General features: G+C 46.5%; 1 protein-coding gene across 1 annotated transcript in view; it reads left to right on the top strand.

Moving 5' to 3' along the window:
- MRAS (muscle RAS oncogene homolog) overlaps window positions 1-14,563 on the top strand; it is a 36,121-nt gene extending 21,558 nt beyond the window's left edge. Inside the window, exons 3-6 of the mRNA XM_008638260.2 lie at window positions 5,712-5,865; window positions 9,036-9,135; window positions 10,427-10,506; window positions 13,550-14,563. Coding sequence (XP_008636482.1) covers window positions 5,712-5,865; window positions 9,036-9,135; window positions 10,427-10,506; window positions 13,550-13,649 — 434 coding nt within the window. The 3' untranslated portion in view covers window positions 13,650-14,563. The remainder of the gene's footprint in view (window positions 1-5,711; window positions 5,866-9,035; window positions 9,136-10,426; window positions 10,507-13,549) is intronic.
- Window positions 14,564-15,949: the final 1,386 nt, after the last annotated feature.

Genomic DNA, 15,949 nt, shown 5'->3' with positions numbered 1-15,949 from the left:
CATTTTTTTGCTGCTGCCACTCTAATGAGGCTTTAGGATAAGCCTCAAATTTTCTCTGCATATGTTATCTTGGTTTATTCCCTGCTGGTCGTGCTGAAATCAGCACAGTGATGTGCTTGGTGAAATGCACTCACACGCAGGTGCTGTACAGACACATGAGGTCAGAATTAAGTGGAGGCCAGGGTTAATCTGCCTTGATTAGCTCCTGCTCCAGTTGCGTTGCTATGATTAATTTTGCACACTCCTTTCTGTGTGCAGGCTAACTTAGCAAGTAGCAGAGGATTTCTTTTTGGTGTGGCTGCAAAACCCCAGTCTGGAATTGCTAATCGCGGCATAAAACCAGAAGTGGAATATTTTAATATGGCAGAAAACTCCCAATGGTTCAGAATTCCTTATGGCTCATACACCACACAGATAAAAAGGTGGCAAGCAAAGGGAGATGAAGAGATGTCCACAAACACATGGCTTGGGCTTATTGGGGAATTGGGCTGAACTCTTAGCTCTCTGTAGGGCTGTGCCAGTTGGTACTGGCCAAACAAGGAATTGTGTTGGATGAAAGGAAGCTGTGGTCTCCCTTCTCTACCCTTTCCTTTCCCTGGTATATTTTGATGAAACTCTCACAGCCTAGAAGTTACCTCTCTGCTCCTGAGCTTCAGTTTCTTTTCTAGTTCTCTTCCCAAGACCTCCTCCCAATCCCTGGGTGTCCTTGTGCTGGGCTGGACCTGCACAGCCTGGTGTGCACCCCTAAGCAGTCACACCAAGCTCCTTTCCTTCCCCCATGCTCTCTCTGCCCTTCCCACCTGTCTATCCTATGCACCCCTTTTTGTTGAGGGTTCTTGCTCCTAGATCCCTGGGCACACTGTCTGCTTTTCTTCTCGGGAAACTTGGGATCAACTCAGCCATGAGGCCAGAAGGAGATCAATGGTCACTTCAGACTTGCAGTCAGAAGGGTTGGTTTGTGGCTCGCTTTCTCCTTTTTTTTCTGCTAATTTAGACTTTCAGTAGCTCCACTTGAGAGCATTAAAATTCAAGTTAAATTTGTACTTTCATTCTTCTATTTGTGTGTACAGTATTTCCCTTCCCTTAATTGCTGGGATTTTGCAACCATGAAAGAGGAGGTTTTGTCTTGGGTTGTGGGGATATTTTTCCTGCCAGGAAAATTTTGATGTTGCAACATGGAAAACACAGGGCTTTGAATACTTTCCCTTTGTTAGAGAAAGAGCTCCTTTAAGGGTTTGCATCTTTATTCTGTGTTTTGATGTGGAAGCCTTTCTCCTGAAGACTTCTCTCTTGTTTTTGCTTAAAGAAAGGGCAAGAATTCAAGTACTTTGGTTTTTCATGTTGTAACATCTGTGTATTTAGCTAGGGCACAGAAGAAGGGCTCATAAAAGCCCCAGTGTCTTCCTATCGTGTTTTTTGCTGAGGAAAGCTGTCATGCCAGGGCAGTGTGGCTGTTTCTGAGAAGGAGCATAAGCATCACAGTGACCAGTGAAACATCTGCCTTGCCTTGTTCACAGCAAGGGCACCTCCTATCTCTTCAAGGTGATTTGGGTGTGAGGATACAGAATAGGAGCTGTGACCCCAGTACTCCATCTGTGCAGTGCCCAAATACCAATTCCTCAGCTGAAGCCAGTGGCTGATAGCAGTACCCTCTCCCACGTCGCTGCTGATGGAAGGAAGACAGAGACTGTGGAGATGGCTTTCCTCAGCCTGAGGCTCGTTAGTTTGACTTGGCAATTCAAGTTAAATTTTCCCATGAGCTTAGGTACCAAGCTGCAGGGCAGTGAGACCCAGTGGCTGAAGGACAGAAAATGGGTTAACCTGCCCGTCAGTTTGTCTTTATCCCCTCTAGATGCCATGGACAATGGAGAAACTCTCTTGAGGTGACCTCTACACCCAGCTGCCTGGCAATGTAAAGGTAAAGACATAGGAGGAAATTTTGCCTAGATGTGAAAAGAGAAGAACTTACCTGCACAACCAGATCTGAGCTCCTCGAAGGCTGGGACTGCTGTGTTTGAACTGAATCCAGCCAAGGCTCCAGAAAAATAAATGCCATTGTTGACTTGGAGTTCATAGTGTGCTTCTGCCCTTGGTTTAGATTCACGTGCCTTTGTCTCTGGATGGGCACTCACAGCACTGTTGGTTGCAGAGACATTGCCACATGATACACCTTGAAGCACCAAGTGCTTCTATTTTGGACCACGAACTCCCGTGTCTTCCTGGGCTCCTGTGCCTGCTCAGAAGTGCTCTCTAGGCAGCTGCACTCTTGCATAACCCGTCAGGATTCACAGGAAAACGGTGTGGAGAGCTCTAAAGGGGCAGGATTCAATTAGCAAGGAGTTCATCACAGCAGCTGGGGGTCACATCCACTGAAAAGTGGAAAAGGCCATCTCTTCACTCAGCAGTCTCTTACCTGCAAAGCAGGAGACCTCCCTGCTGGGCTCTCACAGCCTAATTGCTCTAGTTTAGTCTCCAGCTGGTCTCATGATAGCTGTAAATGGCTTTGCTCTCTTTGGATGTCTGTTTCTACATCAGACATCATCCTTGGCTTCTCTCTCCTTCATTTTACCCAAATGCTTTCATTAATCCTCCTCCTTGCTTCTTTGGTCAAATTTGTGAGAACTTCACCAAGTTTTCTGTTGGAAGTTCCTGACACTGCGCTGTGCAGCCTATGAGTCTGATTTCAGTTCTGGGAAGAATGAGGTAGGAGAAACCTGTTGTGCTTTGGTCCAGCCATGCTTACACGTTGGCATTTATGTGCGGCCAGTGGGGCAACTGCTGGTTTAAAGTGTACCAGCTCAAGTTCTCTACTCGTGGTTATTTCTGTCTTCTGGCATCCTGTCTGCAGAAACAGGAATTTTAAAAGAAGGTGAATGCTGGCTAACGTGCTAAATCTCCTCACGCTTTTGGTTTGGGAAGCCAGTCACCTTCCAAGTTACCCCTTCCCAAGGTTTCTCCTTGCTACTTTCCCATTTCTATAGGTAGGAGTCTTCTTGAAGCTTTTATGCCACAAGGTAACACCACAAGCAAAGCCACTTGCATCTGGCCCTTTTTTGGTGCTGATGCTTTCCAGGATGTGGTCCTGTCCTGCCTACAAAGGGTCCAGATCACACTCTCCTCTGTTGTTTACAATTCACAAAGCACACAAGTGTTAGCCTGGGGGTTTGCCTTGATGAAGAGCACATTTAAGGTTAAGACAAGGACTTTGTCTGGCCATCTACACGATGCTTAACTTTGTATGAATAACCCATCTGAGATTAACCTTAACCTTCACTGCTGTGTGTCTTTTACTTGCACTTTCAAAGTGCCATTTTAAATGCTGCCTGGGCTTGCTCACCTTTTTATGAATGCTGCAAGTGAATTCCCTTTCAATGGCAGCTGCTGACACGGCAGCTCTGCCTGTGTTTAGTGTGATGCCATGGCCAAAATCCAGGCAAGGTAGGAGAGCCCCATGCAGTGGGGTATCCCCACAGCCCCCACTAGGGCTTGTCCCCTCTCCCAGGAGATGCAGAGCTTTGGAGGGGCAGCAGCTGGGGATGGGTTGATGGGTGCAAAGGCAGAGCTGGATGCTTCTTGTGTGTTTCATGGGAGGTTTGCAAATGTTCCAGAGCAAGGGGAATTCCCTAAGCAAATTACCATGCAGGATACAGCACATCCATCTCCACCTTCCTGCCCACAGCTTTTGCTGGGGCACCTGCCCTGTCTCTGGGGGAGGGAGGGCAGGAGGGCTCGGCTCCCAGCGGGGAGCTCTCCCACTCCCCCACAAGCTGAGTTTGTGTGTTGGTGTCAGCTCTCAGCCCTGCCCTGACACCGTGTCTGGCTGCTGCAGGAGTCAGATGAGGGCAGCCTAGCCTCTCCATACTGGTTGGGCAGGTAGGAAAGATTAATTTCCTCTTCTGTACCAGCTACAGAGTCCTGGCCTTATTCCACAGTAGCAATTCTGCCCAGGGCATAGAAATTTATCAGCACATGCAGTCTCTTTGGGTTGTTTTTCTATTTCCTTTTTCTTTTCTTTTTTTTTTGTACAGTCCTTAAGAATAGCCTAAATGGCTTTGAGCTGAGACCCGTGTTTCCTAGGTTTAAAGGGGAGAAGCAGGATAAAAGGTTGTGGAGAGACTCAGGTGACTTTCCAGCAAGCTTGGCAAATAAGCCTAAATCTCAGGGTCTTTGCAAGAGCCTAGAAGCTCTTTTTACCTTAAGAGCTCATGGAAACAGACATTCAACCAGTTCAGGCAGGAGAGCAAATGAGGCTGAAGGCCTTAAAGGGCCTGCCATCACCAAGGAAGGTCTCCAGATCTTCTTCCAGTGTAGCTGTCTCTCCTCCAGATATGCAATGGAGGTGTGGCTGGCTCGTGGGGTGCGCTGTGATGTGCAGCGTGTCCAACTGTGCCCACCTGTGCTGATGCAGCAGCAAAGTGGTTTTTATCATGGCCCCATCTGCAAACTGGGGCAGCCTGAGTACTTACCCCTACAGGGAACACCTTGCTGGGACTGTGGCCCCATTCAGACTAGACAAACCTGTATCAAGCCCTGCTGCTCTGTCAGCAGTATGTTCCTGCCACAGTCTTCATCCATGAGTGCCCTGGGCTTTCCCCATCACTTGTGGGCAGCAGATGCTTATGCTGTGACTGTACAGCAGAGGCAAAACCTACCCAGCCCCGTTGACTGGGATGTGAAAATGTTCCCAGTCATCATGAAGGTCCCACATTTGCCTCTGGGGTGCAACGATGCATTAGGACTGGTACTTCTGAGCAGCTGATGCACTTTGAGTGCACCCCATGTTTGTACTGGCACAGCCTAAACTGATGAACTCCTCTTGTACCCTCCTCCTGCCAGTCAAAATCCTGGCTGTATACAAAGCTGGAGCTCAGGAAGTAGCTCTGATGTGTGTATCAGTATGTGGTGTTTACCCAGAAGGCTGTGGTAGCTTGTTCCACAGGTGATGGGACCCCCTGTGAGGCAGATACATGGAGATCCAGTGAGTTATGATTCCATTAGTGGAGTTTAATCTAATGGGGAACAGCATCTGGATGGCTGTCACAACTGAGGTGTTTTAGGGGATTTGAGCATGGATTTATTCACAGAAGTATAATCACTGTATTGGATATGCAAGGCACTTAAAGCTTTTCCATCTGTTTCAGTTATCTCCTTAGTATCACCACACCATTTGGTACAAAATATTTACGGGGAGCTCCCTAAGGCTGTACCATCTCACTCTGAAAGCACAAAATTGTCTAGAAATAATACCCAGCTGTTGAGAAAAGGAAAATGCTTGTAGCTATTACTTTGGGTTGTCTCCCAGCTCTGCTTCACCATGCATTTTGCTGGTTATTCCTGACATCTAAACTGGCTTTTACCTAATGTTTCAGTCTTGGGTTTGCTGAGAGATGGAAAATTTGGGGGGCTGTGAAATACTTTGAGCCGTATCTTGCCAGAGGAGCAACTCCCCAAATTCAGTGGTCAGTATTTGGTACTGGAAAAGGAAAATGAAATCCACATAGTCATCTTCCTCTCCATCTGCTCCCAACTTAGGCACACAAGGATGAGTGGGGTCTGGGACAGAAACTCCCTTGTCCATCCAGCTTGATTTCATCAGATCTTACAGTCTTTGAGCAAGCCCAGTAGAGGCATAAAGGCCGCAGGACACATAGTGGTGCCAGCAGCTACAGGTCCCTCACAGTAACTAAAAACCTTTGTCTCTTCTGTCCTAGTTCTGGATACTGCAGGCCAAGAGGAGTTCAGTGCAATGCGGGAGCAGTACATGAGGACTGGAGATGGCTTCCTGATCGTCTACTCGGTGACAGACAAGGCCAGCTTCGAGCACGTGGACCGGTTCCACCAGCTGATCCTCAGAGTCAAGGACAGGTGGGTGCCACGGGGCCAGGCACTGTCCGACCTGCCAGGCTCCTGCCATGCTGCTGACCACCCTGGAGGCATGGTTGCACATCTCACCCTAACTTCTGCCTTCTGGGTGTCCTGAGACAAATCCTTACGTGAGGGTTTGTGGACCTCAGTGTGGTGAATAAGTGGTGGTTTACCTCTTGTAATAAGCATGAAGCGCTTTCAGTATGGATAAAGGGTCAGTAGTGTTACAGTGGAGTGAAAATGGGTCTGGAAGGGAGAAATTTCTGCCAGAATGGTCTGGCAGAGCAGTGTGAGAAAGGAAGATCAGACACCTTTGAAGGTAACCAGCTCGGCTCTGAAGGGGGGGAGGGATGCTCTGTGCACAGTGCAGGCACTTTGGGATCACCAGCAGGGAGTCAGCAAGCATTTGGCCCTAATTACTTTGTGTGTCCTGGCACCATCTTCCTTTCCCTTGCTTGTGCCAAACACACCTTCATAACACACCCCCTGCGTAATTTGGGGGTGTCAACAAGTGTCTTGAAGAGGCAAAAATTCATGCTGAAAGGAACTGTATTTCTTACCAGGGATGTAATGTAGTTAATGCTCTGTGCTCTCCAGCAAACAATTGCACAGAATAAAACATCTCTGTGTGCCTGGGGAGACAGCAAGAGAGGTTGCCTCTCCTCTCCTTACATGTGCAGGGGAGAAGGTAGCACTGGGAGTTTAATCATGGCAAATGAATGTGTCCTGGCAGAGTGAGGGGAAGCTGCTGGTTTATCTCCAAGATAACTCCCTCTTCCCATGGTTCAAGAGGCAATGGATCCATCCTCACTGGGTGGGGTGTGAATTAAGCCCTTATATGTCTGCAGCTTTGAAACACTTAATTTTTCTGTTCATAATGGCTTTTAATTATGGAAGTCATCAAGAAAAGTCACCAGAGGGTTTGGGCCTCGTTGCTGGCTTCCTTTCACAGCTCTGAATAACTTCCCCACAGGAAGGGTGGACTCGTATCATGTGAGGTTCACAGCTGACAGCTCTTCCAGTAAAGCATCCAAAGCATAGCCCACAAGAGTGAAAAGTAAAGGAAAAACCACTCTTTGATTTCATTTAAATGAAGAAAAATGTCAGTCGCTCAGTCAGCCTCTCAGATCACAGCAGTCTAAGCACTGCTGGCTTAGCTTGGGGCAAAGTAAATCTGTTTCTGAAAGCTGAAGGAGACAGGACAGAATTTCCTGTAACCTGCCCCAATCCGATGCTGATTTTATCTAATTTAACTTGGTGAAAATAAGATGTGTTCACTGTTCTGCTCTGGGCTGAAACTTTTACCCTCCACATGCCGTGCAAACACTGCAGCAGCGTGTGAGAGGCAGGAAGTGAAACAGGCTGGTGAGGTTGTTTGTGTTTCCCCGCTCAGCGCCACTCCGAGCGTGAGGAGAGTATTAATCTTCATCCAAAACCTGAGCTTGGTCAGAAAATCGAAGCAGTGGGAGCAGTGTGAGTAAAAAAACCCTCCTGCCAAACCCACAGGTAGCTGGGAGCAGAGCATCACCCTGGTTTTCAGGTTAGCAGACAGTTTTGGCAACTTAAAATCCAAAAGAATTGCAGGCTGCTGCGTTAGCAGGGCTTTTCAAAGCCTTCCTCCCGTTTCTTTCCACAACTTTCATTATAGTAAAATTTCCAACTGTAGCAGCTTTGTCCAACTAGTAGTTGTATGGCTTACAATAGCGAACAAAGTCCCCATAGAGTTTTATGCCTGATGTAAACAAGGCAAATGAGATACCATCCAAAAGTAATCCCTTTCTAATCAATGTGCTGCAAGCCAAAAAGCAGTCAAATAATCCAGACAAGCAAATATTTTGCTCCAGAAGGATCAGAGTCAAGATATATCAATGCTCAGGTATTAACATTAAATCACAATCACATTATCAGAATGAATAACTCTAAGACTCATTTAAAATGCAGAGTGCAGTATGGTATTTTTCCAGCCAGAGCAGTGGGGCAGCATGCCAGAGGGAAGATGGAGCTCTTATCATCTCGATGAAAAATGACCCAGAAACGCTGTTTGAAAATCCAGTTACCCAGGGAAGTGTTTTATACAGAAATGAGTACAGCTAGCTGCTCCTTAGCCCAGTAAAATCAGCTCTGTTACAGCAGAGAACACTGGGATCATTTAGGAGGGTTTAAAGTTAAATATAAGACAACAATACTGCAGTAACTGTCAGTGATCAGAAGGGACCTCCTCCCTCCCAGCAGTGGCTAAGAGGCCCTGCAGCAGCTGATTACTCTGTTTCATGAAGCCAGAGGAGAGAGTGGCACTGCCAAAACCTCCCATGGCTCCCAACCTTGGCACTGTTTATCGCTGGAGCTATGGAGCTTTCTGCAGGGTAGAGGGGGAGAGCTTTGCACAGGATATGCTGTGGATGGATGGATCTTTTCTCAGGTGGTGAAGACAGTCACTTACATGCCTGGTAGCTAAGGAAATACTGAGTATTACTACAGAGGAAGATGGTTTGGGTATTTTTTCTGGGATTAGAAACAGGAGATGGTAGGTAATAGTGTTGGAAGTTAGCAAATCTCTGGTTCCCTCCAGCCTCCTTCCAGCTACCACTGCCAGGCTTTCAGTTTGTCTCAGGTTAAAAGCTGACGGGCATCTTTTTGCTCCCAGGTATTCTCTTCACCACTGGATGCCCCTCTAAGCACCAGCTCCCAGAGTCCATTTTTCTTTCCCCACAGTTTCTCTCAGTGGTTCATTTCTTCCATCATCCCTCAGTATCTTGCCAAGATACGCAGTTACTGAGATGTCTTAACTGCTGCAAAAGAGTCCCAGTCTCCTGTCCAAGATCTGTCTTTATGTCTCAGTTGATTTTCTGGCTAATTCTGTAGATCTTTCTTCACCGATTTGGATCTTCAGGCTTAGCTATTATCAGGCATTGCAAAGCGGTGACAATAAATTCCTGAAGTCCCTACAAATAACAATGAATGTGTGCATGAGTGCAACTTGTCAAGCAAGTTTTTACAGTGTGAACATATATGTAGCACATCCTGGGGGTTTTCTTTATATTTCTTTATACATATGTGGTATGTCTGTAGCTGAAAATGTTGGATGATGTCAGCATCAAAAAGTGAAATTTATGCTCATAATTTTTGTTGTAGACTGCTAATAATTGGGTGGTGGTTTTGATTTTTTCCAGGGAGTCTTTTCCAATGATTTTGGTGGCAAACAAAGTTGATCTAATGCACTTACGGAAAATTACAAGAGAACAGGGGAGAGAAATGGCAACAAAACATAACGTAAGTTTGCAGAATTATTTAATGGGCTATTGAAAGCCCTAATAAGGTGTTCAGAATTGAAATCTGTGCTCATTAGCAGCTGAATTAAAGCTTACAATTAAACATTTGCAAATACATTTTTGACTACTACAAAGTAGCAGCTATGCAGTTCCCTTTCAGTAGGGCCAATTCATCACGGAAACCAGAGCCTCTGCTGTGCACCAGGTTGTAGCAGAGCTGTGGCCATCGCTAAGACTTACATACAAGGTGTCTGAAAGTGGTGAGAAGTGTTCAGGGTGAGGGAAGAAAGTGCACTCTCCTGGAGTGAAAAGGCAGAGTCAGGCATTAGAAGGTATATCCAGGTGCCTGAGCTTGTTAAAGATAATGAAGTTAACAGGGTTGTTAAGCCTATATAAATCTGACCCACCATCTTAGCTCTGCATTATTCATGCTGTTAGTTTAGCCTGAGAAATTGGTCTTAGGTGGGTGTAGATCACATGCTGCTCCACTAATCACCTCTAAATGCCAGCAGCCCTGAACACCCAGAGGGAGACAACAACTCCCTTAGGAGGTGGAACTGAATGGAAAGGTTAAAGGCAAACAAGCCTGAGACCTCTTGGCAGCTTGCTGTGCCTAAAGGACAAGCTGTGTGGTGGTTTCTGAGCAAACCACGATGGGAGTTTGGCAGGGCAGGTTCACTCTCCGCCTCCCCAAGGAAGCTGGTTCCTGTTGGAGCCAGGGCACCCAAACTGCAGCACAGCATGTTGTATCCATCTGTATGCACATGCTTTGGAAAAGGCCATGCATGAAAATACCTTATCAGAGGCAGTTTTATAAATCTGCCAGTGTGCTGGACAAGCACTCTAGGAGGCCCCATCTGGCTGTCAGACTTTGAAGGGGAAGATCATTTTACACTGAAGGGGAATTGTAGTCATGAAATATTCATGCAGTAGTCCCAATAAAATGTGGCAAGCAAGAATTTTTGGCAAGTGCTGGTCTTTCAACAACCTTCGGCTATTTTCATGTCTGCGAGCACAGCTCAGGGGGAGAGAACATCTGACGACATGAAGTCTGGGATTATTCTCCCCCAAACCCAGAGCTCCCATAGCAGCTGTTTAGCCTGGTGCTTGTTCCAGACCTTTTGTAAGTGCTCGCTGACCTTGCTGCAAGCGTGAGGGTGTTGACAGCAGTATCATGGCAACATTTTGTTTACCTGTATTTCTCCAGCCTTTAGGCTTTTCATTTTGAAACTGGTTTGCTCCCAACACTAGGTTGTTAGTGATCTTTTTCATGATACACTTCTCTCCTCCAGATTCCCTATATAGAAACCAGTGCCAAGGACCCACCTCTGAATGTGGACAAGGCCTTCCATGATCTCGTGAGGGTAATAAGGTAAGCTGCACACTCCTCCTTTCCTTACTGCCCGTGGATGGGACATGCAGGGGTCCTGGCCCAGAGAGTCAGGAGCCAACTTCTGGGGAGACAGGTTTTCATGGGGGTGGGAGATCTCTGGTGTTTATTAACTTTCTAGTCCTGTGTCTGCTTAGGTATGTTACCAGCAGTTAGTTACCCATGCAGGACATCAGTACCAGGCACAGTAAGAAGTAGCTGTGGCCATAATGAAAATCTTATTATTCAATGAAAAGTGCAAAGCCTCCTATAATGATCAGCTCTAAAATGCTGGCATTGAAAGCTCTGGACCAGTAATTTGGGTTTTCATAGTTTTGTCTTCTCAGGGTCTTGCGTTGCCAGAGGTTAAAAAGGACTGGCAAAAAATTCTACAAAATTCTAATGTTGTCGGTGACTTCTAACATTTTCTGCTCACTAAATGGAAAAATTAAGCCATTTTGTATGAGAAACTGCATGACCTAATGGCTATGCCACAGGTTTCCTCCTCAGACTGCAGAGGTTTGTTCCCAGTTTTGGCATGAGCTGCCTTTGCTCGTTTTGGCAAACGTGCGCTCTATGGGTGAACCCCTGCTCCGGCTGCCAGCAGGGAGGGACTGCCTTCCCAAACCCTGGCTCCCCTGCAGGAAAAGAGCTGCACGCACATCCCAGCGTCTCGGCTGATAACCTCAGTTCTCTCTGAGAAGATTTGTTTTTCTGGCACTAGTTGTCTGCCAGATTTTTTGGGCCCTCATTTTTCATGTTTTGGGAGGGTGCTGAGCTGAAATCATGCTCCTCCCTGCCATGCAGTCAAAGTGCCTTGCTCGGCAATTAAACCACAAGGCATTTATTCACAGCATATCTGTACTTGTGAATATCCTAGCACAGCCTTAAGCCAGCCTCCATCAAAAGCAGATGGTACTGCCCACTCTTCCCACATGTCTCAAAAGCAGGGGGCAGAAAGTCTTTGGAGAACTGAGTTGGAAGTGTCCCAAGCTCTTTCCCAACTGTTCTGTAACTCTGCATTAGCTGGCTAGATATTACTTTTGTGTTGCAGCAAGCTCTTATCACTATCTATTCTGCTCTGCAGGAAAGGAAAACAGCCAAAATAAGATGGAAAGACTTTGTTTGCTTTCTCTACATAACACAACTCCAGGCAGGCTGAAAAGAGTATTGTAATGAGGCATTACTAATTTCAAACCGTGAAAATGCACTCCGTAACCTCAAAAATAAGTGGTACACCTCAGTTTCCTGAGTAGCTACTGTGAAAGTCCTTGCCAGCCAGGTGAAACCCTCTGTGATGTCAAGGGCACCAGAAATGTTCACAAGAGCTGGAACTCGGGTTAAGTCAGAGAGCAGGGAGATGCTGTGTGATCTGGCTGGTCGGTGGCCACAAAGCAGCTTTACTTGGTTTCTGGATGTTACAAACTGTCAACAGTCAAGGGTAGCATCACCCATCAAGTATTGTTTTTCTGATTTTCAAGTGAGCTTTTTCAAATAAAATGTAAATTTCATCTCCCTGATAACTGTGTCATTGAGGGAGTGCTTTGCAAATGAAGGGCTTCCTCAGAGCCCTTGTGAGCTCTCAGGGTGAGCATGCTTGTTCAGTGTTGCACTGTTTGTGCTCTTTGCACTTGGCTGGTTCCCAGTTTATTTAGCTTCATGCAAGAAACTGTTGTCTGGAAGTAATCCAGAAAGGAGTGGGGTGATTGAGTCCACCCGATAGATGTTTTAAATTTCCTGATGCCCCTTTTATACTGCAGCAGTGCGTACACAGGGACTGTCACAGCAGAAGCCTTGAGCAGGCCTGGGCCATGGTTTCTGGATCTCTGAAACAGATCCAGAACAGTGTGAACAGCTTGTGGTTACTTAGTATTTATCCAGATTTAAAGTATTTTCTGAATTTCATCTTTCTAGTTTTGAACTCTAAAGTTTTATGTTTTTCATGCCTCCAGCCTTCATATTCACTAAAAAAAAAAAGTCTTACTAGACAAAGCTGAGTTTTTCAGGTGGTTGCAAGAATTTAGAAGCTGAGGCTGTAAGAGAAACACCAGCTAAAGCCATAGTGATTTATGCCCCAGCGATGTCTCATCCTGGTCTGGATTACTTGGTATGAGCACTTGGTTTAATGCCTGGCATATTACATCACAAAGAGGCTGGTTTTGAACTCTTCAGACTCTCGGGTTTGAATCTACAGAAACTGCCAGTGTTTGTATGTTTTATCTTGCACTAAAATCTGCATCTACAGGCTGCCTATGGGGTGTTTGAGCCACAAAGCATTCTGCTGGATTTGCACTGCTGGGCTGGCAGAGTGACTGCTGCAGTTGGGTACAGCTGGAAACAGACATTTGGGCAATGCCTCATCTTCCTGGACAGGGAGAAGCCCTCAACAGAACACTTTAGAGGCTGCTCCATGGCACAGTGCAGGAGGGTTCTCAGCTGTGTGTTCCTGGTGGCTGTGACTTCAGAGAGCCAGGGACATCTTTCTGGGGTCAGCTCATTCTCTGTGCTCAGGTGCTCTTCACAACTTTCAGGAGAAGGCAGAGCCCCATAGGCAGCAAACTCAGTTTTCGGTTTATTATTTTTTAGCCCCTCCTCCATCACCAAGTCTGTAGCAGTGCAGCTGGCTAAGGGCAATGCCAGCTGAAAGGCAGAAGAGTGTATTTCTCTGTGCTCTCTGTATCTCTCTCATCCTCTTCCCTAGTGAGTGTCAGCAGCACTGTAACACATGATGTTGCATCGCTCAGAGCAGCCCCTGTGGCAGGGGAGGAGGCAGCAGTTCACCCAGGGCAGCTGGAGGCATAGTGCCCTGGCAGGACATACATCCCCGCCACAATCCTTAATGGCTTTTTTTCTCCTTCCTGAAGAATGCAGGCAGTTCTCAGCTGTGTGGCATGGAAAGCCATGCAGTGCTGGAAGGGTATATGGAGATATGTATGCAAATATGCACAGGCACACCAAGATACTGCTCTGCAGGCTGCCCGGGGCTCTGGATCCAACCCAGCCTTATGTCTCACCTGCCTGCTTTCTTCTCTGTCTCCCAAAACAGGCAACAAATCCCAGAGAAAAGCCAGAAAAAGAAGAAAAAGACCAAATGGCGAGGGGACAGAGCCACGGGCTCCCATAAACTCCAGTGTGTGATTTTGTGACGGGACACCCCGGGAGTGCCTTGGACGCCTCCCTCCTCCCTTCTTGACCCACTGCCAGCCCAGGCGAGGAGCGCAGCTCGATGCTGATGCCCACACGGCCCCGTGGCCCCCTCGGGCTCCCTACGGCGGCTCAGACTCGGAGGAGGCAGCTCGAAGGGCCTGGACCCCCCCCCGGAGAGGAGCTGCACATCAGGGCCAGCGTGGGAGCTGTGTGAATGGGAGGCGGAAGGGATCAGCAGGACCTCAACTCTCAAACACCCCCAGCACCTTCCAGGGGCCTCCATAATGTTTATTAAGAAAAAAAAAAGGAAGAAGTTAAAAAAAAAAAAAGTGTTGGTTTTATCTGCAAACATTTCTCTTTGTGACCCATTTCTGAACAGCCTTGAATAGCCCCCCTGTTTGGTACAGTCATCTGTGTATGTGTGGGGGAAGGGAAAGGGCTTTTCTTTCTCTTAATTTTTTTTTTGTCCTCTTCTTCCTTTTTGTTGTTTGCTCAGCGAGTGTTGGGTTGCAAAGAAACAACGGCCAGGCTTAAATTTCTTGCACTGAACTCTCTCTAGGGCGGCAGTGCCAAAACACAACTTCATATGAAAGTGCATAGATTTGGAGGAAGAAAATTAATTCCAGCTGCTCTGGGTGCTCCAGACATTGTGTCAGACTCTGGAGGGCCGCCAGCTCACAGACCATAAACTCCAGCTTAGGAAAGGAGATTTGGGCTTGGATTATATTTTTTTGTCTTACCCTTTGTCCAGAGGTTTTGTTTCTGTTTGTAACTTTGGACATATCAAACTTAAGACGTTTTGTTAACCTGGAAGTATTTAAATTAAAGTAATTTACAAATGGAAGGGTATGTCATTTCTGGGGGAGGGAGATGGAGGGGAAGGGAGAAAAGAAGTAAAATCTGAACTGAATTTGTTATTTGGGTGTTGAATTTCTCCCTCATAAATGCATGTAAAGTGGTGCAATCTAAATCCCTCTCTATTATTCCTTAACCTTTCCCTGCAAAGCCACTCAGGGGTAGATTAATTGTTTTGCTTTTCCCAGGCTCATCTTACACACACAGGAAAAAAAAACCTGTTTGTGGACTTTGGCTCAATGTTTTTTCTTCTCCCTCCTTCGCCAAGAGTTGGTGACTTGAAAGGAAGAGGTGTTTTTAAAATGATTCAAGTGGGATGTGTCTCTTCATAAGCTGACTGTATCTAAAATGTCTCCCTGAAAACAGCAAAGACTAAATATGCCTTATGAAAAGACAAGGCAAAAACCCTGCAAGCGTTCAAACTGCCATCTGTAGCACCAGAAATATGGCTGTGCACATCCTGGAGGGGCCACGTGTTTTTTCACACCTCTCCTGGCAGTAAGAATTGCAGTGGCAAATTTGTCTTCAATGGAATGTCATCTGCTGGATTGAATCCATTGGCTCCATTCACATGGTCACCAAACATTTAAAAGTAGCAACTTGCTTTTCATCAGCTTGAATCCTATTCAAATATGCTTTGTGGGCATGACTTAAAATATTGGCAGAGTATGAATGCCTGAGATTTATGTGTCTGAGCACAGAAAATCCTGGTATTGAAGATGCATTCAAGATGATGGATCATCACAAACTTATTGTCCATGCTTGTCTATTTGTCACCAGATTTCATCTTTTGACCCTTTGCCAGGCCACTTTTTAGAAGTGAGTTGGCTGCTGATTATTTTTCAGGTGAATGAGGCTAATGGAAATATGTTCTTAACTTGTCCAGTCTTTGTCACAGGCAGAAGATGGCAAAAGCCTGCAGCTGGCTCAGCAAGCTGCTTAGGGTAATGCTGGCTCTGCTGCTTCTGTGCCCTTGGGCATGGTGACAGATGCTGGGGATGGATTAAGCAGGGGGATATTGGAAAGGAGTGTCTCTGATGGACTCTTGGGTTGGATGTGGGCCATACATTTCAGCGAAGTAGCAACATGCTGTGTCAGCTGAGATGTGGCTCCAGACCATTGCAGCATTTCTCCCAGCGCTGGCTGAATGGAACTGCAGCAACCAAAACCATCCCCTTCATATTCTAGTCCTTGAGACTTGCCTCTGCCTCCTGGAGGAAGATCTCCCTGTTGGCTTTTCATTTGTTCTGCTTTGAAAACCTCTAGTAAATCAGAAATTGTCTGATCTTTGCAACCAGCCCATTTCACCATCACCCCTGTAACCACTTCCCTGCCAGAATCCCTGTCTAGCCTGACTGCTGGCTTCATAGTTTTAATTATACACTACTAATGCTATGGGATCCCACACACAAGAAGATGATGGCATTTTCAGGGAGCCCTTTTA

Source organism: Corvus brachyrhynchos, unplaced genomic scaffold (genome assembly GCF_000691975.1).
Source record: "Corvus brachyrhynchos isolate BGI_N302 unplaced genomic scaffold, ASM69197v1 scaffold126, whole genome shotgun sequence".
Lineage (NCBI taxonomy): Eukaryota > Metazoa > Chordata > Aves > Passeriformes > Corvidae > Corvus > Corvus brachyrhynchos.
The sequence above is the reverse complement of the archived record's forward strand: the minus strand, read 5'-3'. Positions and strand labels throughout refer to the sequence as shown.